Source organism: Corvus moneduloides, chromosome 3 (assembly GCF_009650955.1).
Source record: "Corvus moneduloides isolate bCorMon1 chromosome 3, bCorMon1.pri, whole genome shotgun sequence".
NCBI lineage: Eukaryota > Metazoa > Chordata > Aves > Passeriformes > Corvidae > Corvus > Corvus moneduloides.
In genome coordinates, this window is record NC_045478.1 from 75,203,912 (window position 1) to 75,231,768 (window position 27,857).

The window sequence follows — 27,857 nt, forward strand, 5'->3', positions numbered from 1 at the left end:
CACTTTAATCAACTGCCATCTCAGCTAGTTCACAAATGAAGCTTAAGCACATGTAAAATATTGAAATATACTTACAAATATGGGTCGGGAAGCATACTCTTCCTCAAACAACATCTGGAGTGCAAAAAGAGCTGCCTACAGAAGAATATGTTGCAAAACATTAATCATGTTTTCAGAGTTCTTCAGATTGTTCATTTTTTTTTTCTGTTTATATGGGTTTGATGCCCTTTTATATTTATTTATTTCATGGCTGTTTATGCAACTTGCTAGCTCATATGGCCTGGCAGAACTTACTACACTCAAGTAGTTTTATCCTTATCCCCAACATCTTCCAAATGCTCCAAAACACACTTTGGTACCAAGTAGAAAGGAAGTATCACAGGGAAACCAGATAAAACTAAGACTACTCTGAAACCCAAATCACATCAGCAAGTACTTCTCCCGCCTATCTGCAGCACAACCTCCATCCCAGATATGGTTGTATGTACTCTTCCCAGTACACATTCACTGCCCTTGAGTCTGTTTAGACATGTAGTGTCCAAAGGGTTCCAACCACCACAAATTTTTACAGTAAGAACTGCAAGTGACTCCTTTGAAGGTCCTGAAAATGTCCTCCCTCTTCAGGGTAAGAAAGTTGCCCGTGGACATGCCCTTAGCACTATGTTAAGCCTACAGGCTCCTAGCCAAACCTCCACGATGACTGGTCAAATCTGCAAAGGGCATGTGATGTCACTGCGCATGTTATTCAGCGTGTGGCAAAAGCCTAAAGAAATGCTCTGTGCATAATCAGCCAGACTTTTCCACAAAAAATTGCAAGACAGTTTTAAGGACCCTAACAACTCCACCACCTGCACTTATTAGGGTGTTATTAGATAAAGAAGAAGGTGTTAAAATCCCATGAATTGTGGCATATTTCATCATTTTTTTCTTTCTAATCTTCAATTCCAAATTTTTCTTTCTTAAAACTGATGGCAGAGTTCCCCCGCAAAAAACACCTTTTAATAGAACTGTCTTACAAGCCTTCCCATGCCTGCAACCAGATTCACCGGACATTCCCTCTCCAGTGTGCATCACAAGCATCCTTTGGACAGACAAGCTTACAGTGAAAAATACAATCAGAAGCATTTGGAGATGTTGAACAATACAGTAAAGCTTCTGGGAATAAGATGACAGCTGGCACAGACAGCCAGAAAGATACAAATGGCACATATTAAGAGGCAAAAGAAACATTCTGGAAAAGGCTGATTAAAAACCATCTCACATTCTACCCATTTGCTGTCAACTGAAGAGTCTTTTCATGTATTTAGTAAGCAGTAGCTGATACCTCAAAGAATATTATCCTGAATTTCCTTAGGTAGCACACCAAATACTTACATTAGAGTGGTGGGTATTTTCCCCTAGAAGTCTCACCTTAGCATTGGCGGTATCAAATATGGTTTCCACCAGCAAGATGTCAACTCCCCCATCCAAAAGTCCTTTGGCTTGTTCTGTATAGGCTTCAACTAGTTCATCAAAAGCTGTAAAACAGGAATGATGTTAATTTCATCTGGAGATACGTCTTTCAAAACTACTGCCTATGTCAAATAACTTGATGGTTATAAATACTTACTTATGTTCCTGTAGTCTGGTCTCTCCACAGATGGTGACACAGAGAGTGTCCTGTTTGTTGGACCCATGGCTCCAGCAACATATCTCCTAATTCCTAGACCAAGACAGAGGAGGGGAAAAAAACCCTATACTATTTCCCTCTGGCTTTACAGTGACAGTCAATAACCTCGTTTGAATATTCTGGCATGTGCAATAAAACCCCCACTTTTTTAAAGCATATTTCAAATCTTACGTTTTTATTGCATACCATGAATTACATCAGTAATGTGCTATCTGAACAGCAGCAGCACTGTTAGCTTGAAATACAGTTTGTTTGCAGAATACAAGCAGAAATGAGTCTTTGAAAGACAGCATTGTCTACAGCAGTGTAAAGGAGCTCTAAACCCTCTCACATAATGCCTAGAAGCCATCTGTAGAAATGAAATTAAAATTTACAGATGACAGTCACATACTAAGACCATTCCATTAGTTTCTGAATAAAGTTACACCATTAGACAAACACCAGGATTAACTGGTAATCCATGTTTACCTACAATCAGCTATCCTAGTTCTGCAGTATAAAGACTCGTGCCATACAAACCTAAGGAACTTTTAACAGTCCCTGCTGAATTTATTTTCTCTAAAATACATCTGAAGACGTGTATCACTTGCAGTCTAAACCAGGCAGGCACAGGACAGCTATGCTGAAGAACACCTTAAGGACCAGATCCTTCAAACATGATGAAATTAGTGTGATATGAATAGAGATGTGAAATTGCCGCTACTGTGCCTAACCTGCAAACATGCACGGTACCATTTTATGTCCCCAGAATGTAAAACATCAAGTTATCCTCTAGTTAGCAACATTTCAAAGATTGCAGCATTGTCAAAACCACAAACAAGTAAAAAGTTAAAATAATACTACTTACCTGTCTGAGCAGTTACAGTGTCTGCTGCTTTTCTGGCCACCTCTGCAGAGACTCTGTTTAATCGATATGCCTGGAACAATTACAAAAAATTACTGAGCAACCTTTAACTCAGTCCAGGGTAACTCATCCTCAAAGAAACACAACACTTCCATCCAGTAGCTTGCTGTACACTCTGAAGGCTCCCCAAGTCACACAAATATGTATCAGCACTATCACAATGCTCCAAAAGGAACAGCACAATACATCTCGGCAACAGAGGTACATGGCAGGTTCATCCTGTGCATGCCCCAGTCTGCAGCTGCGAATCAAAAAATTTCATTCTTTAAGATAGTAAATAAATCCTGCTGAAATCAACAGAAGCTGAAGAACAGCACTTTGATGACAAAACTAACCTACTCTTAAGTTAACTTTTTATTCAAGTAGCATATTTCCAACTATTTACTTTTACATATTTCCTCAAATTCTCAAAATAATACATAACAAAGAATAGGCACAATAAATGCAAACAAGAAAGGACTTCTACATACACCAGCACAAACAACACATAAGCAATATCCTGGAAAAAAGCAGTTCCATTGTGGCATTTGCTAAGTTGGATGGACTGAAGCAAAACATCTCTGTTCACAGAACTGAGAGATTCTGTGACTGCTCAAGCAAAATCTAGGACTAATTATTATTGCCTGTACCTCTGTCAAGAAGAAGCACACTATGTCTTATGTCTGTGACACAGCAAGCACAACTGTCCACAGCAGCAGAAAGGAGCTACAATCTCATCACATGGCTCAAGAGGCAGCATGCAGCCGACAAGCACACCACCAATGAATCCTGGGACCAATCTTGGTTTCTAGGACATGATTAATATTTTAATGCATAAACAGTTTAGCATTCTTACCAAATGCTCAAGGCCGTAGTCAGCCTGTGCAATTCGGGTGCTGCTGAAAGTGTTGGTCTCAATGATGTCAGCGCCTGACAGCAAGTACTCCTGCAAGACATGAAAGAAAAAAAGCCTGAGGTATGGAATGCAAGTAACCCAACTGCTTTGTCTCATCCAGTTGACAAAATGTCACAAATCGTTTCCCAATTCAAAGCTGATCAAACTCTAAAGGCCTTATTTGAAAGCACAGGGCCAAAGCAATAGAAGTGTTCACGCAACCAATTTTCAGAATTTCAGCCACACTTTCTATTAACAAGTGACATTTATAGAGTCACCTCTGCCACTGGAGATTTCTCTGTCACATTCTAGATTTCTGCACAGGGATATGGTCAGATGCAGTCTGATGGCCACCAGCAAGCAAAGACTGCTGTGGGCAGTCTCAGAAAAGGCCCAAATTAAACAACAAAAGAAAAGATTAGAAAATTTGAATGTTCTGAAGGGAACAGCACAAGAGCACACTGGGATAGAATACAAGCTCAGGAGAATTATGTAGAAAAATGCAGATGTCATTTAAAGTTTAACTAATGACTGAGATTCATAAAACATTCAAGCTTTCTGCTCTATTTTGGTTGTCCAATTCCCACTGAAGTAAACTGAAATCAATGCAAACTGAAACATTTTTACAGATTCTAGCCTGCATTTGTATAACCTCTATCAGTTGCCCTTCTCCCTAGCTCATCTTTTTGATCCCTTTGAACTCTGACACGATCCCCGCATATTCAAGGAAACTAAAACACTTGAAGTGCTAGTAAATCAAAAATACTGATGCCACCATTGAACATAAACCACTCAGATTTTCCTACAAGAAGCAGATGAACTCATTGAGTTCAACAGTACAAATAAAGTCTTGATCCAAATGACAGCTAAAAATAAATGTTTTAAAACGTGTTTTGCTGCAAACAAATATGCTTTCTCTCAAGTCCTGTTTAAAACATATTAAAATACCTACAAAAAGATATACAAAAATACACAAGCTCTTACATGTCAACCAGTAACATATTAGTTTTCTGAAAATTACCTAACATGTTAAATGTGTATAAGCCCTCCAATTTACTGTCTACTATCACAGAAGGAAATAACATACTCAAAGCAGGAAGGTAATTTTTGCCTTTGAAAATACATCACATCTCTTACCTTTGAATCTGACTTTGCCAGGCAAGGTGCAGCTAACATTTACTTTTTAAGCTACTGATATATGTGAGATCTAACTGACTGGGTCATTAACAAAAAAAAAAAAAAAAAAACCAAACAAAACCAAAACAAAAAAACCCACCATACAGATAGTGGGATTATAGTTACTTTGTAGAAATATTTTTATCTATTATTGTAAATTCCTTCTGTCCAGTTATCAGAAGAAATAACAACCAGTAGCTGTAAAATATGAAGTCACCACCCATTGCTCAGAAAGCCTCTGACCCAATAGTTGTTGCAGGGATGGGGACCACAAAAGACCGTTCTTCCTAAAGCACCTCTAACTGGCCATTAGAGAGATAACAGCAGGTTGCTTGGTTTGAGTCAATGCATACATTCTCAAGTTACATCACTACTGCTCTGCTAAACTTGCCAAATTCAACGGTTCAAGCAGCTTACCCTATTAAAACCACAAACTATTATGAATTCCAAGGTTCAGGAGCACTATCGCTCAGTTGAACTCAATTTACAGATACTTCCTTTTGAAATTTTTATGGGTCAAAGACTGATTCCTTCCAGCTCATCATTCTTAAAATCCAAAGAATGGCAGATAGAATGTAAATTAAAAATTACAGATTACCTTCCAAGTTTAACAAACATAAACCAAATATGATTCTCATCAATGAAATATACATCTTGTCAATAAATAATTGGAAAAACCCAGAACACACGTGAGGCTTCAAGTGAATAACAAACAGCTGCAATGCTATTCAAGCATTCTAATTATTACCATAAGACCTATGAATACCTGCAGCTCTATAAATACAAGACTTAGGAAAGTGTTTTTAAAGTCTAATTGAAGACAGGAAAACAATGAAATCTGTTTTCAAATTCCTAATCATCAGCAGATTAGACTGTTTTATTCTCTGGGCCACACATTAATATTCTAGGGAAAAAACAAGACGGCAGAAGCACATATACTGATAAGGAAGCTCATACACTCATTAACTACAGAGGCCTGCTTCAGGCTGCCACATTTAACAGCCCTTTAATACACAATTATAGGAACACATCTAGAATTCAGATATGTCCTACTTAGATACATTTCAAGTGCTAGCTGAGAATAAGAAGAGGAAATAAAAAAAAAAATAAAACAGAATCTACAATTAATAGAAATACATCAGGGACTAAGTCAAAAAGGGATTTAAAAATAGCACTGCCTGGGTGACATCAGGAACCAAGACAAAAATGCTGTGCTCACACAACCAGAACAGTCAAATCTGCTCATTCTTTTTCACATGGTTACCTAGCATTCTCTTCCCTATCCCCAAAAGACACTGGAGTGCCAGGAGCCTGTGGTATGGAAAAGGGGAGTGCAGAGGCCAAGTTCTCCCTCCCACTCTTGTCGAAAGACAGAAACCAGAACCACCTACCTTGTGTATGTCACAGATTATGTCAGGCTGAGTTATACTGAGAAGGTCATTATTGCCTTTCAAAGGCCTGGAATGATCTTTAAATTCATGCCCTCGGAAATCCTCTTCCGTCAGCGCATGTTGCTGGATCATGGTCCCCATGCCCCCATCCAAAACCATTATCCGCTCCTGCAGAATAGATTTGATTTCATCTTCCACACTTTTCTGGGGAACTGCTGGAAAAAGATAAACCCAATATTTAAGTAGTTCTGAAGTTCCCTATCTATACACCTGGCCAACCTGAGCCCTTCCCATTCAAGAAACAGAAGAAAGTAACTAGTCCTCTACTGAAATCAGGCAGTAACTGGTTTACTTCACCTGCAATTCCAATCACCTGATGTCACGTAATAGCTGCATCTATCTGAATACAATTAGGCTCAATTGGTCCTTTACCTAAGGACAGTAAACGACACACAGTCAACTACAGAAAAAAATCAACAAAAGCTCACAAGGGCATACATGAAAATCTCTAGATAAACTAGCTTCCAAAACTGAAAAGTGTGATAATTTCCACACCAGCAACGTTTGAACAGCAATGCAGAGCTGCCTTTTGGTACCAGACACCACACTGTAAGTGGTACCCAAGTACAAAACAGAGATTAGTAAACTTCATTTAAAAAACAAACAAACAAATACCCAAACCGACTTTAATTGCCTATATTGTAATGATAAAGAGAAATAAACTGAGCAAACAAAAACAATTTTTCAACTGAGTCCTAAATTCCCTTAGGATTACAGCAGTAAATGACAACTTGGCAAACACCAAGATATGCCAACAGATAATAGCCAGGCTTTACTTTCTTTTGCACAAACATAACAAGATACTCTTTTCCTCTACAATAATGCCAGAAGAAAATAAATCAGGCAAATCACACGCTAATTATAAGATATTGGGCAGGGTAAATCTAACCATGACGAACAAAATACCATAGAAATTTCAGCACTATCATTAGGAATGAAGAAGCAGTACTGCTTCAAGATCCCAAACAAAGCCTATCCCAAACATTAAGCAAAAAGCCAGAACTATAATCTGAGGCATTAAAAAACAAACAAAAACCCCAAACAAACAAACAAAAAAAAACCACAAAACACCCAAGACCACAGCAAAAGAAATTCTACTTTTCCCCTTTAGAACATGGAATCATTTCAAAATGCAAACACATATACAGAATCACAGAGTGGGTCAGGTTGGAAGGGACCACAGGTCATCTGGTCCAAGCTCCCTGCTCAAGCAGGGTCATCCTAGAGCACATGGCACAGGATTTTGTCTAGACAGTTCTGGAATATGTCCAGTGAGGGAGACTCCACAACCTCTCTGGACAATCTGCTCCAGTGCTCAGTCACCCTCACAGTTAATAAATTCTTCCCCATATTCAGGTGGAACTTCCTGTGCATCAGTTTCTGCCCACTGCCTCTTCTCCTGTTGGTGGCACCACTGAGAAGTGCCTGGATCCATGCTCTTTGCACCCTCCCTTTAGATACGTAGAGGCACTGATAAGATTGTACATACAGCAAAATAATCGAACAGCCTCTTTACCAAAAATCCAAACTACAAGAGTAGGACTCCACTGATGTTTCACAAGCATGCAGATGAATGATGTGCTATTCTTCATCTGTTTCCTTCATTCAGCTTCATCTTACTTGTAATTAAAGACCTGTTTTGTGTTTTGGTTATGAACTATCATCAAAGCCCTTGTAAAAAATGAATTATTTCTGAGGTACAAAAATATCCTTATGTCTCATTACAGCTTAACTTACTACTACACACAATAGCACTTAAAAATCACTGGCAACTGCTAACTGAATTGACTTTTTTTCCTTCTGCATTCATGCAATGCATCTTCTGTTTTGACATCGGTACTGTTAAAAAGCAATGTGCTGGAGAGAAGCTGAGGCCATGAGGAAAGCATTGCAAGGTTACATTTATACCAACACTCTGGAAAAACAGCTCGACATCAGAAGTAGTCTCAGCATGAAGAGAAGCCAAAGCAAATTTGCTCTCTAACAAGTATGAAGCATTTGAAGGCAGATTAAAATACCAAAAAAGTAAGCCACCCTTGCTTCAAGTTTAAAGTTTTAACACCACACAGGCAGGCTCAGCAGGTTCTTACATAAGAGTTTAAATCTACTCACGTTAAACCATCAAATTATTCATGAAAATAAAATCAATCCTTGAGCTAAAGGCTTTTAGAAGCAAGACACGAAAAACTGTATCTGAAAGTAGGTCAGCAGTGCAGACTCCCATGGAGCATAACTCATGTGCTTCACAAGAGCCACAGCCCAGTGAGACACACAGGCATTGGAGCTCACTGGTGCTTTAATGAGCCTCCTAAGCCAACTCCTTGGCCCTGAGAGCTGCAGCCCAGAGAGCTGAGATGGGCTATCGGAGTCCTCACAGAACTAGTCCTGCCTTCTATAGGCTTCTATCCCTTTACCCTACGTGCTTCCCAACTATCTCCTCATACACACTGGGAAGTGAAGATTTACCCTTTGGTTGTAATCCTTAACCTCACGTGGTCCATTTTGCTTTCTCTACTGCTTCCCTCACCGAACAGAAGCAATGAGCAGTGTACAGTTTTCTTCTGATAGGAGGAGATCTCCGCCTCATCACTGCAAAAGCCTTATTCAGAAGTTTTCAAAACCTGTGCTTCCTCAGCAGCATCTCAAAAAGCTGCAGGAAATAGGGTGGGAATCATGAGGGTGTCCATCAGTGCCAGAGGTACGCAGACTCTGTTTTACATAGGGATGCAACAGCTCCAAGCCCACCAAAACCCAATTTACCTGTCCTTGCTATGGATAACACCTGACTCTTCTTCCAGTAGGAGCATGCACTACTTGAAGTCGTGTCCTGGCATACTGATGGTGTAATTTCAAGCTGGAAACAAAGTCTGCAGACAGGTCCAAAACCACTCCAGAAATAAAAGAAGATTGATGCAAAAAGCCATGCTAGGAAGTGCTGAACTCTGCCCTTGGAACAAAAGCAGGGAGGAAGCTGGGAGTCAGGTCTACTAACAAGTACCATCATCTTAATTCAGCATTCAACTCAGGTAATTCCCCTCTCCAGCACAAACAGGGTGCAAGAGCTAGTCAGAGAATAAAAGAAAAAAATGTTTGGAGAAATTCCTAAGCAGGGAAAAATCAGGTCAGTCTTTTCTTTTTTGTTGTTTTTGCTTACGAAGCCTGCTCCTACCTCTGCTCAGCCAGGAGCTGATTAAAATTTTGTTTAATAAAGGTCACTGGTGAGCTCTGGGAAATGGATATCCTCGTCCATTTAGAAGTGTCCAGGAAAATAAACTGCTTCTACAGCTATAAAAGAATAGTAGCAAACCAGCAGTGGTAACAGGACCCAGGACCAATTACCTTGATTTTACACTCTGCTGAAACTTAAAACATAAAGCACGTTACCACATAGTGTTGTAGGGCTGGAACTAGTTTAGAAGACCATACCAAATTAACAAAAATAACAGCACTGGCCTAAAAGTCAATGGGATGGCAAACTAAAAAAATCCTAATACCCTGCTTCACTTCCCCAAGGTAAACACTCTGTCTTGAAATCATGTGAACAAGGGAATTACTTGTCTGCAACAGAGAAATTATCTGAGTTACAAGAACTTTTACTCCTTGTAGAGTAGCTGTTCACCCCTACAGTCATTCACTAACAATTATAAACTTCACCCAACTGTAACCTTCCATTTTTCTCAATGGAAGCAACTAAACAGCCAGGGAATAAGGCAAGACAATCTTCCTTCATCTCCTTATCCCAACCCAATCACATACAGGCCACATGTGCAGAATTGAAGGGATGTATGTTTTCCACAAGAAACAGGACTTCAAAGGTTGCAATTTTCTCTAAACCAAACTCTTCTGATGCCTGCAATGATTCTCAAAAGGTACTGTTTTTTTATTACTTATGCACTTCCACTAAAAATTTATTTTTAGTATAAAATAGCCTGGTATCCAAGTACTTGGAAGGGAATAAAGGATTACAAGTTGTTTCCAAAGCTTTTATAAAGGAGCCACCCAGCTGTGACAGCATTGAAGTATTTTCATCGCATTAATGTGCCAGAACACAAGCAGAACTACGTGGAAAGAGAGGCACTTACAGTACCTGCTGTTTCCCAGGCTGACCAGCTCCTCTCTTGACTGGAAACAGGACATCTCCATATTTGCACACCCGAATTAAACACACCAGCATTCCCCTGCACCAGCTCCAAGCACAAGTCTCCCCCATCATTCAAAAAATTATTGTACAGCATGAAGAATTTACATTATTTGTAGCTAGAAAGGATGCTCTTGCTATTAGCCTGCCACAGAGAGCTCATAACCTCAGCATTATTTGCTGTTCATTTAATTAAATCGTCTTTAACTGGATGCCCTCTGGCAATAGTAAGTTTCATGAACTGTAACAGCAGATGCTACACAGGTCCTCTGCAACAGCAGGCAGCAGCACTCCATTGCTATGTTACTTGCTGCCCAGCCTATCCAAAGAGAGAAGTACTGGATCTTACCACTTCACCTTGGGCACCTATGTGCACCTTGCTAATATTTCCATGTCGGCACCTCTCTTTTGAACCATTCAGTTCTTACACAACAGACAGACAAGATACTTATGTACCCAATGCATTAAAAAAGTTAGCTTGAGAGGCAAACAACCACTACAAAAAGTCACTGAATTTTCAGAATAAGTGTCCTGTTAGCTGTGCCCACTGTCTCTATCCCAGGTTTAGAAAGCTCCCTGTGTTGTAACTACAACTGTCCATCTTCTGACATTAAACTGTTCACAACAGATATTCATTACAGGCAGGATTCTCAGGGAAACAGACCTGCATGGCCTTGCTTTATGGGATGTCCTGCCCCTCAAAGGCTAGGGAGAAACACTGTGCTCAGCTTCTGCATAACCCTCTCCCGAACCCAGGTCCTTTCCCTTACTGCCAGATGGACACACCACCACCTACTGCCTCGTGCTTGCTCACTGGGGCTCCACAAATACCTCCGGCACGCAATTTTTGTTCCCATCTATGGAGAATTTCTCTCCCACTGCCACCACCTTCTCAAGGTGCTGCTGCAACACCTTCACACTTCCCATTTCAGCCAAACCCATTTGGTTTTGCAGCAGGGCAGTCGCTAGCCCATGGCTTAACCCCAAATAGCGCGGGAGAAGGGGCACGGCAGGTCAGGTCAACATCATCTTTGCCAGAGGAACCTGGAGAAACCGCAGGCCACAGCAGCTGACTATGGTGCCCAGCAGAACTGCAGGCCTGTTTGCCATGCCGAGGGATGCAAGCCCGAGCTGAAGCACAGGCTCAGCAGCAAGCACTCCTTCACAAGTACTAAAAAGGGAGGTGCTTGGGATCTCTGCTGGCTGCAGCACCACTGAAAGCAGACACTGACAGACCAGTCCATTTTAAAACACCAACGCCAAACAGGAGCTGTAATTTTACGTATCCTCCCCATCCAACAACTTCTGTTTAACCCGTGAAATGGCACTTTTGGCTGAGCCCCAAGCAGCTGGAGCACACCCAGTCCCTACCACCGAGCTCCGGTTTTTACTTTCCCGGCATAACTGTGTCGACGGACGGGTCGGTGCGGGTACCCTGGCGGTCCCTCCCGACCCCTCCCTAGCAGGGTGCAGCTGCTCCAAGGGGCCAGCGCCAAAAAGCGCCCTCACTCACTCCCTAACTCGCTCACTCCTGACACCGACACGCCACACGCGGCTTCTGCAAAAGTTACACGCGGTGCGTAAGTGACGCCCCCGCCTGCAGCGAGCCGCGGGCACCACCAGAATCTGAAGGGAGGGCGCGCCCGCCGCCCCTCAGCCCCCGCCCGGCCACCCCCGGCCCCGTCCCCCGCGGCCCCGCGCTCGCGGCCGTTACCCGGCGGCCCCGTGGGCGCCATCGCTGCCGAGACGTCACCGCCCGCGGCCGGGGGCCCGCGCGCAGCCCGTGACGCGCGAGCTCCGCGCCGAGCGAGGGCAGGGAGCGCGTGCTGCTCTTGGGCTGAGGGGAGCGGGAGTCGCCTGTCCCTGACACACGGACACACGGACACACGGACACACGGACACACAAAGACACAGACCCAGGCCACAGCTTGGTCTTCGAACTAACTCGCCTAACGTTGAATGCCTCGGAGAGATGACTTTGGAGCCCGGCAGAGCTCCGCAAAATTGAGTTGCCCCTCATCGCGGGGAGAAGCGGGGCGCGGATGTAGTGTAGGGGCATAATTCTTTCAAACTCAAACGATGCGTGCTGCAATTAGAGGAAAAAATGTAGTGTTGAGTGGAGGCATTTAAATATGCCTTAGAGAAGCTGGAAGTCGGACTTGCCAGTGATGTATGGATGTGTATTGCTTGTCATGTAAACCTGGAAGCAAATTATATTAAAGGAATCAAGTTACAGTTTGCTTGACAGTCGAACAAAACAAATAAAACGTGACACGAGTTTCACTTCCGGTGGTACATCTTTCAACTGCTTATATGAGTACTCACCTTTTAAAAGAAAAATACCTGCAGAGCAGCCCTGCAGTCATCACACTGTATATAGAATGTGCTGCCAAGAGTTGGAGTACCTCAAAGGAATTAACTGCTCCTCTCATTTCGCGTTAGTAATTCAAGTGCCAATAATAAGCATGAAGAGCATTGTCATTTAAACTGGTTCAATGGTCAAAATATGAGAAGAAGGAAGTCTGTAAAATGGATTATTGACCAGGCTTTCCTGTTTTGCCTGTCTGTTGCAGTACATTAAGCAAGCAAAACAAATGCTGCAGGTGAAGATGCAGGGACTGCTGGTTCTGTATTAACAGGAATTAACCTCCTTCAGATGCCTGGACCTCAGCTCTGTGCGGCAACATAAAGCCAGATTATGGGATGCTGCTTAATAATGGCTTCTCCATTTCCCTGGAAAGTCTTTAAGGGACTCAAAATGAGTTAAAAGCCGCTACTGTAGCCTGTTCCTGGAAGCTAAATATTCACTCTTGAATTTTCTTTGGAGACACAGAAACAAAGGTCACACAGTCTTTCGAGTCCAGTGTGATCTAGGAACTTCTATAATCTACTGTCACTTTGGTCAATGGTGATTCAACTATATATATAAAGAAAATTAGCCTTATGTTTAATAACATATGTCTAATTCATTTTCAGAAGAAGTACAGGCAGCCCACAAATCAACTAGGCAGTAGTACAACTTCAGTTGTAGAGGCCATGCTCCAGTTTGGAATGACAGGAGACCTTGCTGGAGAGCAGATCTTGCCTGTCAGCAAACCATTGCAGTGGTCAGCCTGAACTCCCACTGCGAAAATGTGTCCCAAAATTCCAGTGTAAGATGTGATTGTCGGGAAACCTATACTCGTTAAAAACCTAACTGATGTGGAATACACTGAACAGAAGCAGGTTAGGTACTCCTAGAGAGTGCTTAGTTCGATCCCTATGACACACAATTTGCATCTATTACAGAGATGGGCAATACTTTGAGAACCGTTCATTAGGAGATTTTAGGGGGTGTATTTCCTTGCTGGACTTCTGGACAGCTTCCAACCTTTTTGTCATGTCACATAACACTGTGAAAATTTCCTCTGGCGGCAGTGTGTCTACACATTAGCTTTGTGGCGACAGATCTTTGTACCACAGCTCAGCACGTCTTTGCGTGTGCTGATGCAGTTGTTTGTGTAACTGCTGCAAAGTAGGTCAGTGGGGCAAAAAAAAAAAAGCTTCAGATTTGAAGGTGCTTTTGAAAAGGATCATTTCACATACCCCCTTTCCTTTGCAGTTTCACAACCAGATTAAGCCAGTTCAACTGTGTGATGCTGTGAAAGGTCCGTCCCAAATTCCACCCTGTGCCATCCTCCTATTTCCATCCTTTCCTGGGTGCAGGTGCTAGCCCTCGAACACAGTTCTTCTGTAAAAGTCAGTTATCAGTGGTAACAGGTCTCTGATCCAATTCATCTGCAGCAGAATGGTCTCCAGAGCTGATGTAGGAGCTGCAGCAGGAAGAGAGGGCAGCAACCCCCCAGCCTCAGACTGTGTTTAATCCGCTTGAGAAACTGGAGTTGTACAAACAACTGAATAAGCACAACTGAAGCACAACGATACACTTCAGAGGACAAAGGGAAGAGGAATGAGTGGTAAAGGTACCATTCATCCAACAAAGATGTAACAACACAAAACTTCAGCCTTAATGTGTTTTGCAATGTTAGAGAATCTCAGGTCCCTTTTCTTGGTTTAGTTTCAGTGCTGACAGTACTGCACAGCACTGGGAGTCCTGGTGTTTATCCCTATCCCACAGCTGACACACACCTGCAATTACCAAGATTTCTGAGCTGTTTCTTTGAGACTCTCTAACACATGGTGTGTTTGGAGGGAACATTCAAGGATTTGCAGTGAACATGCTCTTAGGCTTGTGTAGCGGGTTGAGTTCGAAACCGGGCGGAAACACCAATTAAATGTAGTGGTTTTGATTCAAAATATCCATTATTTACTTATTTTTCTTCTGTGAGATAAGAATTAGGAGAAAAGCAAAGCAGGCACAAACCTTAAACAGTTGCAGTACAATGAAAGAGCTTTATTACTAACAGAATTAAAAGTAAAGAGAAAACAACAAAACAAAATTAAAGTAAATTCCCCCCCCCCCCCTTTTCCAGCACTTCTCTCCTTTTATCCAGCTCACACAAGGGATAACAGAACATGGGATGTTAGTCAGTGTTGCAGTTCTTGAAAAGTCTTTTCTCTTATGCTTAAGGAAGAAAAGGTTTTCCTTCAGTTGCACGTGGTTCCCAAACTGCCACCAACAGCACACCCGCCCGGAAACAAACAGTCTGCTGTGTGTAGAACATCTCTCCCATGAAGAATTTCACAGTTCTTTCATACTACAAAACATGGGCCATCACATGGGGTTATTCATCTTTTTAAGGATAAGTTATTTTGGCCTGCACACAGAGGCTTTTCTTCGCCACAAGTCTCTAACAGCCTCTCACTACTTCTATATAGCCTGACATAGGCACTCTTCACAAACTTCATAGGCACACGAGGATACTCCATCCCCCCATGTTCTTCAAATGGATTAAAGAGACAAACAGTTTGTGGTATTACGGTTTCTTACCACGGCATGCAAGAAGGTTTCTTTTAAGCTGCGCGCCAGAATCGCGGCACCGCCCTCTTCTCTCCTGTCGCCATTTCCAGCTCCGTCCCACGTGACCCACTTCTCCTTCTCTCTGACTCTGAAGCCTCCACGTTGAAGGGTGTTCTTGTTCGGGCTTTACGGTGGGGAAAGCCTCGCTCCCTCTGTGCTGCTGGCTGCACGGTGTCCTCTTCAGTTCAGCACGGAGTGTGCTGGCTGCAGACAGGAGGCTCTGCCGGCTCCCGCTGGCTCCGCCGGCTCCGCATGGAGAGGAGAGGGACCCGCCTGTTCCCAGAAGCCACGCTGGATGGGTTTAGCTGTGAGCAGTCCATGGCTGGTTTTAGCTGCCTGCGGCTCTGGGACAGTCCCCCCCAGCGACCCAGGGTCCGTGCCGTGGTGCTGAGAAAGGGGGAAAGGGGCAGTGGCCCCGGCCCGGCCCAGCGGGGCCGGGAGGCTCGGAGCCCCCCCACCTTCCAGCAGGCGAGCTCCGACCAAAAGGGGAAGTCCCGCCTTTCTGTGCGGTTTAAATATGTAAATTGTGAGAAGCGTAATTGGTCTTAAAGACTGTCCATCAACTCAGGGTCAACCCAACACAGCTTGAAAAGTGCTTTTTCTTTGTTTTACGGAGCATTGTTCTTATTTTGCTAAATTAGGTTGTCAAAATACCGTTCCCTTTAATACATTTAGAGCAGTACCAGGAGCAGCTTAGAGTTGCAGAGCAGTGAGTAAAGCAGGGGAGAACACAAAGGTGGCAGCATTCCCACCTTGGTGTATGAGAAACCTGACACTGTTGGGAATTTGTCCTATTTAAGCATCAGGTTCAGACATGGTGTCACTCAAGCAAATATCATCATGGTGAGAATCCTGGTTTCTGAAGGTGGTTATAAGTGGTGGTTTAGTGAAGCTAGCATATTCCTAATTGCAACAAGACTAAATTCAAATTAATATCCTTAGCAAAAGAAATCAAAAATCTCTAAATCAGACTGAGTTCTGGTATTCCAAGTATATTTGAAAGTATTTTCAAATCACTGTTTTCCAGCTCCTCACACACACTCCTCATATTTTGATTATTTTTCCAGTGCTGAGGATCTGGTCTCCAGTTTGTTGCTCTACTTGCACACCCATGCGTTTAAGTAACATACCTTACACATATGTAAGATCAAACACAGGGCTTTAGCCCACTCTTAGCTTTTGGGGTTGTGTTTTAAATACCTCCATAATATTAATTACAAAGTACACCTCTCATTCCCATATTATCTGCCTTTATTTCTGGGGATGCAGTTCCCAATGGGTTATTCACATAAGTAATCCTTATTTAAAGAAGAATATTAGGATTGTTCATGTTCTTATAGAACAGTTGCATTTCAGAGAATTATATCCAAGCAAAGCATTCACAACTCCATGCAGAAGTCTGAAGGAGAAAACAGGTTAATCTGATTTCAGAGCACAGCCCTTGGCACTCTATTCTGTGAAGTTACCACTTGTACTGTTTTGCTGCAGCTGGATTCTTGCCCTATTTTGGATGACTAAGTTGCAGTACTTGTTTTTTATTTTCAGAATTTCCTCTGAGCTGAAGAATTACTACTTCTTTTTAATAATTTTTTAGACCCACAACTTAGAGGGTGCTTTTTTTTGTGATCCAAATACAAATTATCTGTTCTGTATAAGTCAAATTATGATCTTAACATTTTTCTTCCAGGATCAAAATACTACCTGAAAGCAAAAGAAAGCTGAGTGCTTCAAGATCAATTCTAAGCACACTCCAAATGTCAGAGTGGCCTGTTAAAGATGTGCAGTTCAGGGAAATACCAACAAATTTATTCTACTTATTTACCATAGATTTTGGACTTCACCAATTTAAAAAAAGCCCAAAGTCTTCATGACAGTAAAATCAAACGCTCTAGAGTGAACTGAATATAACCTTTTGCATCATTTTAGAGAATCTTTGTTGATGAAGAAGTGTATAAATGCCTGGAAGGACTGAGATGCAGGCATGAGAGGACTGGGAATTCAATAGGTGGTGTAGTCTTACAGCTTATTCATACTGCTGGCAAACTGTGTTAACTGATTTCAACTAGTTACAGGTTTGTGGCTGTAAATATTTTGTATTTATTTCATTATGAAATTTTGCAGCATTTTTAAAACTTTCAGTATGCACTTTTCAGGCATAGAAGAGACACTGATGGTGTTCTCAGGGCCATACCCGTGGATAGATGAGCTTGGAGATACAGTCTCCACAGCTGAAGGGGACTGTAAGAGCACAAGCTCTAGGCACACTTTTGCTGCCTATGTGCTATAAATGGGATTACACTTTTCCTGGCAAGCATATCGGTTTGTGTTCGACACAGCTCGAGACCTATGAAAATGTGTCGAATGAGGAGGATCACAGAAAGGTTAGACCAGCTTGGAATGGTGGACAGTGAGAAGACAAAGCCAAGTAGCCCAACCATCTGCATCCTGGTAGTGCAAACACGTCACAACGAGGCAGAGAAAAGGGACCTGCACAGGTCATGTGATGTGTGAGTGGCACTGGAGAGCTTCCAGCCATGCATCCGGCTGTCAGGCATGGCTCCATCCCAGGAGAGAGCAGCCTCAATTCTATCGCTTTCTTTCATTAAACAGCAAACCTTTTAAGGTTTTTTTTGCAAGGGCAGAGGGAATTTTTCTGTGTAAAATACCTTTAAAGACCAGTGCCCTACTTGGCTTTCTATAACTTACACATAGAAACAGTCCAGTATGTTATCAACAATCTCTTAAAAAAAACGTGGTTTATAGGCAGTTCTCTTCTCTTTAAAGGACTTTGAAACTGCATGGCTAATTCAGCTTGTTTTAAAGTATAACATGCTAGGTTTCAAAACTTTGTGGAAGCTGCTTATGATCACAGACATGGCAGTGACATTTTCCCTACCCTTTCTATAGGCAGGCATCATCTCCCTTGTCTTGAGAGGGATCTGAACAATGCTATTCCCTCCCATGCATTCAATTCATTCTAGAAGAGCAGAAACAGAGAGGTGAGAAGGAAGTTGAGGAAGTCAGGAACAAGGAGACAGCAGCATGAATTTAAGTTCCAGACATGAGCTGGAAAACAAGTTTAAGGAACCTCTTCCAGAAATATAAACCCTTCCAGAGAACTTCTTTTGCTGGAGATATTAACTATGAATAAAGAAAATTGTTTTGAAAACAACATATTAAATGAAAGAAAAATGCAAGTGGTATAATTTAACATTATCAGACAAAAAATAACCTTAATACTGAAAGTCTTGTGTATGAATGTGACTGAAGAAATGACGAAACATGAAGAAATACTCAGAGGTGGTGTTGGTTCTAAATCTTGCCTAAGCTTTGGAAATAAAATTGTGAGGAAGAAGCAGCCTCTTGCATCTGCAAGCAGTAGCAACAGCATGAGCAAGAGGCAGTGACAGGGAACACTGCTCTAGGGCAGAGTCTTTCTTTAGTTATCAGTAATACACATTTTCATTAAAAAGAAAATGCCCAGAATGTACTTTGTCATCCTAAAGGCCCAATATTTCTACCCTGTTGGTTACTGATACCAGTCAGGTCTTACTCTTTGGCAAGTTTTCAACATAGTAGTGAAAAGTTTCTTTTGTTTACCTATGGTCTACAATAATTCCCTTTGAGGTTTTTTTTCTTCTTGACATCTCTTTTTTTATCTGGTTAAACTAAAGGACTTAACTGTGGGCCTTAACACTTGTTAGACCTAAAATGTATTAAGCAATCTAAGATCTGCTGACAAGTCCTCAGAAGTCTCTATTAGCATTGCTACATCCTGTTAGCATTTTCAATGTGTATTTTCTAGCTTAGATCCGGAGCAGTCTTTATACAATGTACAACCTGTCATGTAATAGCGTCGCTGTCAATGACTTGAGCTTGGAGGTAACATTAGAGAGCTGCAAGAGAAGGTAGATCCGGGTCTCACTGTATATTCTGGCACATGAAAATACTGTGTATCATCCTTCTCTTCTCTCCTATTTGCACTCAGACATGCAGATAGGGCAGGTACATTGGGAGCTGGCAAAGCCTCCAGAAGGGTATGAAGAGGGTATAAGCTGGGGTGTAGGTTAATCACACTTAATCCTGTCCCCTCTTTATTGTGTAGAGGAAAACTCACTGCAAGCATGTGGCTTTTGATACCAGCAGGTGCTGGTGGAATAATCTGTGGTTTATATCCTAAATTTTCATGTGGTACACAAACATCTTTCCATACAGAGCTGGTGACTAGAGAGCATACTATCATTCCCACCTGTTGAAGGGTCTAATAAGTACTTCAGGAGTAGCAGGTAAAGATAAAGATATTACATGAAAACAAAGGAAAACACTTTATTTATTGCCTTAGTAGAAATGAAGAACAACTGCATTCTGATCAAGCAGAAATAAAGTGTCTCCCTTTAAAATCCAGTTCAAGGGAGCCTTGAGATCATTAAACTAGATTTGAGTCAACATCTCCAGTCGGAAACATTTAAGCTCTAAGGGACAGTTGTTAAAAGCGGGAAAAGGGCAGTGGCAGACAGAGGCTGGTGTCTGAGTTAGAAGGGAAAGTGATCTTCCAGGAGACAGTAATGCTGGCAGGAAGGGAGGTGCTTCCCCAGAAAAGGCAAATGAATGGGCACTGTGTTCCGGTTTGGTCAAATTTAGAAATACATCCTCTGAGAGAAGGCACAACCACCCCTCCCCCCACCAGGTTCGGGAAAAATAAATTTTCCCCAAAGGAAAGTGAAAGAGATAAAAACTATTTCTTTAACAAACACACGGGAAAAGGAAAATAATGCTAAATAATAAAATTTCACTATGGAGAAAAAACCTGGGAAAGTGTTAAGAGTCCTCCCTTTGCTCTCCTCAGAGCTGGGGCTTGGCCCAGGGCCAGGCCCTCTGTGCTCAGTGGAAAGTCCTCCCGATGTGCTCTGATATTGAAGCAGTCCAGCAGAAAAGGGAGAAAATCCGGAATTCCAGGGAAGGGGAAAAAACGTTCAACTTTCAGTCTCTCTCCGGAGAAAAAGAAACTGAAAACTGGCCAAAAGCAGACTGGAAAAAAAACCTGCAAGCCGGGTGCTTCCTCGCTCCCCGCTGCAGCTGGAAAAAAAAGCCGCTATCTCTGTGTGACCTTGAACAAGCTGCAAACTGCTTTGAAGAAGTTTTGCTCAGTTTTTCCTTCCTCCTCTCAGGCTCAGTTTACAGGCATAGAAAGGCACAAGAATTAATTTCTGGGCATAGGGCAGCGATATGGGATACACATCATAAAGTCACCCCAAGACACACTGCTCTGCAGAGCAGCACTTCAGTTGAAGGCCACCACTACAAGAAGGGGTAGTGACCCTGACAAGGATGTTGCCATATGGAGCTATTGCAAAAGGCAGAATGTTCATTTCACCATAGCTATTCTGCTTGTCCCTTGCAAATAAGGCCAGCCAGGCCATCTGGGTTTAGAATCTGGCTTGAAGAAACAGTGAGTCTTACAGAAAATCTGCTCAAGCTCCCAGGAGAGGGAAGAGTGTCAGGGCAGTCAGGTGGGGTCATAATTGAATGTTTTCAGTTTTTCATGCTGAAAGAAAATGAAAAAGCTAGTTATTCATTTTTGATGGATGAAAGGTGTTTGCACAACCATAATCAAAATATTTCGTTTGGAGTTCTTTTGGGGCCAGTCTTCTTAAGTTTAGGCAGCTGATAGAAATGTATTGTTTATTAAGGAGAAGAATGAAAAATGTTTAAAAATGTATGGTCTTTTTTTTTATATAAAGTTTAAATTTGTGTTTTTACCACAAGTGTGATTTCCGCTTCTTTAAAGTGCATATGCAACTATATTAAAATGAAAAATGGGAAAAAAGTTAAATATAATTCAATGGCTAAAGAATGTAATGATACTTGTACATTTTTATTTACATATTAAAATACTGACATTTCAGCCCCTCAAGCCCACAAGTTGCTTCAGATGATGAGACAGTTATTATTTCCAAGTGGCAAAAGTGTTTGCTGGACAATAAGGGTGTTTGCCAGCGTGCTGTGGCAAATCAGGACTTGCCACCTTCCATTAGCAAATAACGAAGGTAAAAGTTAGAGCTGCCATGGAGTGTTGTCTCTAGACACTGCACAAATAACAGCAAGACGACCCAATGTAAATTTCAGCTGTTATTCAGCACACCACCCAATGTTAAAGTCTGTGCCTTTGGTTTAAGGACAGCAGCAGTAGACAGGACCTTAGGGATGTGGTGCCCGACATGTCTGCCATACATGTTCACCACCTGGGCACCCACCAAACACTACCGGGTGTCTGATTTTCATTTCAATAGGTTTGCTGAAGAGTTTGTCAAAATTGTGACTGGGTTTTTTTTCCTGGGAGGTAGCATTTCCTTCCTCTCTCTTGGGTTACCTGCATTTTGCAAACATCCTTCAGAAAGTTGGCATCATGTCCATATTAATTCTGGTAGGTTACCAGAAGATAAAGAGATAACCAGGGCAACCAAAAAGACTCCAGGGAACAGTTTGGAAAAGACAAAGGAATGAAAAGTAAATCTTTTTTTCCAGCATGTCCAATAGGCTAATGGAGAGTTTATAGATGCAGTAGGTCCTACTGAAAGGAACACAGAAAGAGCTCTCAAAGCAGATATATTACTTTGGCAGAAAAACAGACTAAATTTTTGGCATCAGCGTGCAGTGTTCCACAAGTTCATGATCCACAAATTACTGTCAGCTTGGAGACTCTTTTGGGCACACGTGGCCACATGCTGTCTCTTTTTTAGACTTTTCCATTATTCCTCCTCTTTGTAATGGTCGCAGCCAGGATACAAGTCTGAACAAGATGTTTGAAACAGCCATTCTTTGCTTTTCAGTGGTGCTTTTTTTTCTTTTTAAATTATATTAATTTGCTGTGCCTCTATTGACAGTTCCATTCAAATCAAGGCCAGACTTGCTGGCAACTTGTGCAAACATTTCTTCTCTTTCAGTCTTACCAGCAGACCAGCTAAAACCTGAAACAGGACCTTCAGTGTCCAAGCCAAAAGAGCTGTTCTATACCTGGATTTCTGCCACAAGTATCCCTTATGAAGCTGGAAGGCTCCAGCTCAGGAGAGCACATAGGATAACTACTCCTCCCAAGGATAGTGCTCAAGGTCATTTTTCACTCAAACCATTAACAGGAATCCTGAAAGGAAGAACGTTTCCATGAGCTGGGGCCAAATAAAAGAGCCAGGTTTTGAAACAAAACAGCCAGGTGCAGGTAGACGAGGGATGGATGAGTGTTAAAATAGCCTCGGGACATTTATTGTCTCAGGATATTCATCCAATATATTTGATTTCCAACTAATTAAAGCAATATGCTGATTAACAAATTTTTGAAAAGCAGTTTTACAAATGCTAATGAAATTTCCCAAAACCTAGCAAATCAGCAGAGGAATTTTGTTTGAAGATTAGCATATGAAATCCTAGTCAAGCTCATATATGGAAAAGATTTGGCTTATTGTTTAATATAGCTGCCTTAATTAATGAGGGAAATGAGTGGCACCCCTAGTACTGGCTCAAGGTTTGTTGTCTGCACATAAATGTTCTTTTGTTAGGAATAATAAAGGACTTTCAGTGAAAGTGGGTGGCTGGGTCCCTAATTCCACAGTTACACAATCACTTTAAGGTAATGTAAATACAGGCTTCTGCTCCAGGGGATAATCTACAGTTCTAACCACTCTAGAGATGTATTCCCAGCCAGCATGGTAACCAGACCAGGGAATGGTTCTATTTATAAATAAATGGGATCATGGAAAAAGCAGAGATAGACTTGTCCTTTGTGGTGGCAGCCCACACCTTGGGTTAAAATTAGAAAGGAATTACACATTTTAAAAAGAGACTAATGTGAAATAAAATCCAGCTTAGAACAGTCATTTTTCCTATATAAAAATATTTGATCTAAAACAAGTAGAATCTCACCAGAACATGCTAACAACTGTCTATAGTCCAGGCTTAACACTGCTGAAGTGGCTCCCCAAATAAAATACCCTCTGAACACGAGCAGAAGGTAGACTGATGCACAAGCAAATAAGTGCACAGGTTGTTAACCATGAAACTTGGGGAAGAGTGGCACAGATAAGGAATAGGTATTATTTTCTCATTAAATATTACTGGAATATTGGTAGAAGCCCACCAGAAATATTGATACCATTACAGTGACGAAAGCATGTTCCAAAGACCTGTTCATTTACTAGCGATGATCAAACAATTACTTCCATACAGAGTTAGTCTCAACCACAAGCTATTTCAGTCAAGAAAGGAGACTGCTTACCATCCAAATCCAGCTGCTAATAGGAACTATTTTCCTCCTTCAGCGAGACCACTTGTGTCTGGGATAACCTTTACAGACACAATGAACAACCTGAATAAAAGAACATGATCTCCTCCAGGAATTCAGAAACTGAACAACAGGATGTTCTGATGAAAATACAAGCCTCTAGGAGTGGCTCTGGCCCAAGACTTTTGTGGTCAGTGGATAAAGAAAACAGTGCTGGAAAGTGTGTACAAAGAAGGGAGGTGTGAAGGTAGCATAGAGCTGACAGCAGATTTCTATCTGTATCAGCACCTTTTAAAAAATCACTGTCTGAAAATGATTACTATAAAATCAAAATTATCTTGGCAGGAAGTTTTTCAAAGAACTGTTGTATTCATGTAAAGTCACAGAAGACATCTGTATTACAGTCATTAAAGCAACTTAAACCTTACTGACTTTTATGAATTGTAATTTATTCTACAACTTTCATTCACATGATCATCACAATAATGCTGTACTTCCAGCTACTGAACCTTGATTTGGCCCCTGTGATTGGCACATTCATTACCCTTGACTCAGTTACTGTACTTTTTTTATAGTAAAACTAGTTTGCTGCCAGAATTGCATGGACAGAAAATGTTGCTGCATTGATTCCCAGCGTGAAAAGTGATCCTGCAGAAATATATAAATGCCACCTACTAAAAACAGAGCCTTACAGGAAAAGAAAATCTCTCTGTAAAACCCATAGCCCCTGAATGTGATCACAGAATATTTTAAAGGACCTTGAGGATTACCCTCTTTAGAGTAAAATAACACAGTTTACTTACATTGATGCTGGGAGAAATCATTTTATGATACCTCTTCATTTTACATGAAAGACATATTAAAGTAATAATTGTGGTATAACATTTTTAGGCAAGTGTGAATGGATAATTAATTCCTGCAGCTCTCAGCTACTGGTTCTGTTCATTCTACTTTAGAAATTAGAAACCTGATATAAGATTGGAAAAATTACTTTGCAAAAGTTTTTTTCTCTTGCTGCTGATAACATTATCCCTCACATCCTTCGATCAACAGAGCACAGCTAAAGGAGGAGTTTAGAAGTCCCTTTCATACTATCAAAAACAGGAATAATATCACAAAATAAAAATCAGTGGATAGAGAACATGAACAACACCTGACAGAGGTGTCAGATATAAACTGTCTTTGTGCCATTTTTTTTGCATAGTCCTGCCTATAGCACTGACATTTTGCTTTTGTGCCACATTCAGAAGTTCAATGTTTTATTCTTCCAGTTGCATTAAACTGTGACAATGAGAGATCTACAGATTTATTTTTTAATAGAATTCAGCCTGACCAGCAGTCATTTAGCTGGAAATGGTATTGCTTTAAGGCAGAGCTTCCTGACTTAGCTTGTACAGGCACTGTCATCACAGAAGGAGATGGCACTGCACCATGTCATTATCAGCAGTGGCAGTAGCAGCTTCTGGCTGAGTGAAAGGCTGCACATGCACTGTAGGAGATGTGATCCTAGCCCTAGCAAGTCCTCTGCTGGCCTTTGTACACAAGGTGGAGAAGGAAGAGGTATTTCATCATTGCCGGTCTCCTCTGGGATTGTTTTTAAATTGCTCCCACTCCACGCACCTTTATCTGCAGGGTGCCTGCTTTAGGATTGAAATCACATACAGATTTTTAATGCTTGCCATCCATAAATTTCCAGACAAAGGCCAGCAAAAGCATCACTGCATACTTAACATCTGCTTTTTTACACATGAGGAAAAAGAAAGATACAGAAAAGTTAAGGCCAATGTCCTCAAAAGCAGTAGTGCCTAAGTCTCACTGAAATAAATCTAAGCTTGGAGTCTAACAAGCTATGGACATCTGTGCTCAGGTGACCTAAATGGAAACTCTTCAATTCATTCTGAGCTCCATCTCTCTTCATGAAACCAGACCTGTCCCTCCAGCACACAGAGACTGTTGTTCATGCAAACACAATGTATTGAAATGTGTGACGTAGTTTGAACTTTTGGCACCTGAAAACTCCTTTGATGTTCAGAAATGTTTCCAGTTCTTAGAGAGAGCCACTGGATTGCCAATGACACAGTCTCATAAGGTTTTGAAAAGCAGACTTTATTTAATAGGCACATCATTGCTTTAATAGCACTGGGCTGCACAGCTCGCTTCACCATTTGTAAATAGTTTTGTTTGATTACATTGCATTTCCTCAGTGTCGGTAGGATTCAAGTAAAAAAGGTACTGCTTGTATTCTCTTATCATTTCTCAAGATGGAAAAAAACAGTAAACGTCTAGTGCACAGGAGCAGGGTACAGACAGAACCGCCTGCGACGCAGTAGAAGTCAAGACAAACTGAATTTTGAGCACTGAACAGTTAAAGCTGCAAGACAACCATACTACATTTGCTCAGATGGGAGTTTGCTTTATGCAGGATAGAGGTGAATGTTGTCCACTAATACATACAATAATGCGTTATTATACTGAGAAACAAAGACTGGCCAACATAGACAAGAATGAGGCTTTCATAACAAAACAGTTCACATGAAATTAACTTCCTTATTATTTCTGATTATAAAAGTTGTATTCCCTCAGCTGTAAAAGTTAAAGGCCTAAAAGAAAAGAACTGCTTACAGAACTCTAAACCTGCACTTTAGTCAGCTTTCCCCCTTATATTACAACTCTTTGTGACAATAAGCATAGCATTCTGGATTATTTTTGTAATTAAGTCATTTATGTGGTTGTTACATTTCTTCCCTGAAAATCTACGTTTTAGTATTTTATTAAATTCCACCAATAGAAGCATACAAAATCAGAAATCATGAGAGGAAATATTGCTCTATGAAAGAATAAAGCATGACTTCTAACATGGTTTTATGAACATTGTAAAAGAAGCGCATATGGCATTGAAACATTTCAAAAATGGAGAAGTATTTCATGAGTTTCAATGTTTTTAGGCTTTACATTCTATTTTCTGAATGTATATTTTCAAAGTTAGTATCTTGCAATTTTTTTAATAGATTTTCTAGCATTGCATAGGACAGACAACCTAAAACCAACAAGGCAGGTATCTAGCGTGCCGCACACTTTAATATACACCAGTTACTTCAGTTACTAGCACTTTACACTGACGGTACCTACTGTATTTGTAAAACTTGTTTTTAAATCAGCTTGTCAAAGCTTTTGAGAAGCAATCTGGGCAATAAGGTGGGTATTTTTAGTGTCTACCATGAATACGGCCAATTACAGAATCAGAGGTCACTCTCTCCATACAGTGCTGATGAAAAAGAGGTGTAATCCAGAGCCCCGGGAACAGACCCCGGGCCGGTGTACGGAGGCATTCTCTTGATGCAGTACTGAGCCTGCTCAGGAGGCAGCTCTCGACGCAACTCATCTGCCAGGATATAAGGCTGGGAGGGGGAAAAGGATTGACAAATTCAGTATGTGTTCTTCAAAAACACAAAATATTTTCTGTAGCTGTGACTAATAAATCCAGACATCCTGCCTATTTTTCTGAGACCAAATATTTTCCTCAGTAAAATCTGTCACAAATTATGAGTTGAAGGGGACAATTCCACCAACAAACTGATTAGGTCAAAATGCAGTCTCAGGATATGTAACTGTGTATGTTATCTACCAAGCACTGTGCAGCCATAGGCAGACTGCTACAGATACAGCTTATCTCTGGATAGTCAGTATCTCTGCAGTGCACTACTGCCCCTTCTGCAGTGACAGGACAGATGCAGGTAGTTCCTGTTAGTTTCAAGGTTCTAATATATGTGTAAAGAAAGATGCATTCTTGTTCTTAATGGTTTGCATTTATGACATGAGGGATACCCTCTGTTAACAGACTTGACATTGCTTAAAATAGCAATCTAATGAAAACCATTTTTTCCTAAGACCATATTCCACATGAATTGCTACTGAGAATACGTCTGGAATTTAAAATGTGGACCACATTAACTGAGATCACAAAATCAATACAAGCAGCTGGAACGAGAAAATCCATAGAGCGATCTTGGGCAAATAGACCTGTACTGCTGTGATCTCTCTCCACAGCACAGGAGTGGTTTTGTGGCAGCACAGTTAATAGTCCTGACTCCTCCAGAAGCTCTTGTGTTGCCATTATACTACCTTTTATCTTCATACACCACTCACTCACAAGTGCATCTGGCAGTGGGGGCGAAATTATGCCAAATCCAGGAGCTTCCTCTACAGTCCCAGTAACTAGAGGAGGCCTCCTCCTGCTGCTCCTGCTAGGATAGGGGTACACCACATTGCATCACCCTGTTGAATGAGCTGTCCAGTCACAACATGGCTCACGACAAGGTGTAGACTTGTGTACCTGACCTAGGCTATGTTCCAGAGGGCCAAACTTTGCATTGAAATATCCAGACAACAGCATGAAAGGTAGAATGAGTT

At 41.4% G+C, this 27,857-nt stretch overlaps 2 protein-coding genes across 12 annotated transcripts in view; both read right to left on the minus strand.

Annotated features, from left to right (window-relative positions):
* The window catches only part of MTR (5-methyltetrahydrofolate-homocysteine methyltransferase), a 50,893-nt gene extending 38,886 nt beyond the window's left edge, over positions 1-12,007 (minus strand). Inside the window, exons 1-7 of one of the 3 annotated variants that reach the window (XM_032102228.1) lie at positions 11,927-12,007; positions 6,015-6,229; positions 3,409-3,498; positions 2,517-2,586; positions 1,610-1,702; positions 1,411-1,517; positions 76-135 (exon numbers count right to left, since the gene is read on the minus strand). In XM_032102228.1, coding sequence (XP_031958119.1) covers positions 76-135; positions 1,411-1,517; positions 1,610-1,702; positions 2,517-2,586; positions 3,409-3,498; positions 6,015-6,229; positions 11,927-11,948 — 657 coding nt within the window. In that variant the 5' untranslated portion in view covers positions 11,949-12,007. Of the gene's footprint in view, positions 1-75; positions 136-1,410; positions 1,518-1,609; positions 1,703-2,516; positions 2,587-3,408; positions 3,499-6,014; positions 6,230-11,926 lie in introns of those variants that run through there. The other 2 variants (XM_032102229.1, XM_032102234.1) reach the window with 2 other exon arrangements.
* Positions 12,008-25,532: 13,525 nt separating this feature from the next.
* The window catches only part of ACTN2 (actinin alpha 2), a 146,245-nt gene continuing 143,920 nt past the window's right edge, over positions 25,533-27,857 (minus strand). For 7 of the 9 annotated variants that reach the window (XM_032102237.1, XM_032102241.1, XM_032102243.1 and 4 more), the window contains one exon: positions 25,533-26,845. In XM_032102237.1, coding sequence (XP_031958128.1) covers positions 26,687-26,845 — 159 coding nt within the window. In that variant the 3' untranslated portion in view covers positions 25,533-26,686. The remainder of the gene's footprint in view (positions 26,846-27,857) is intronic. The other 2 variants (XM_032102238.1, XM_032102236.1) reach the window with 1 other exon arrangement.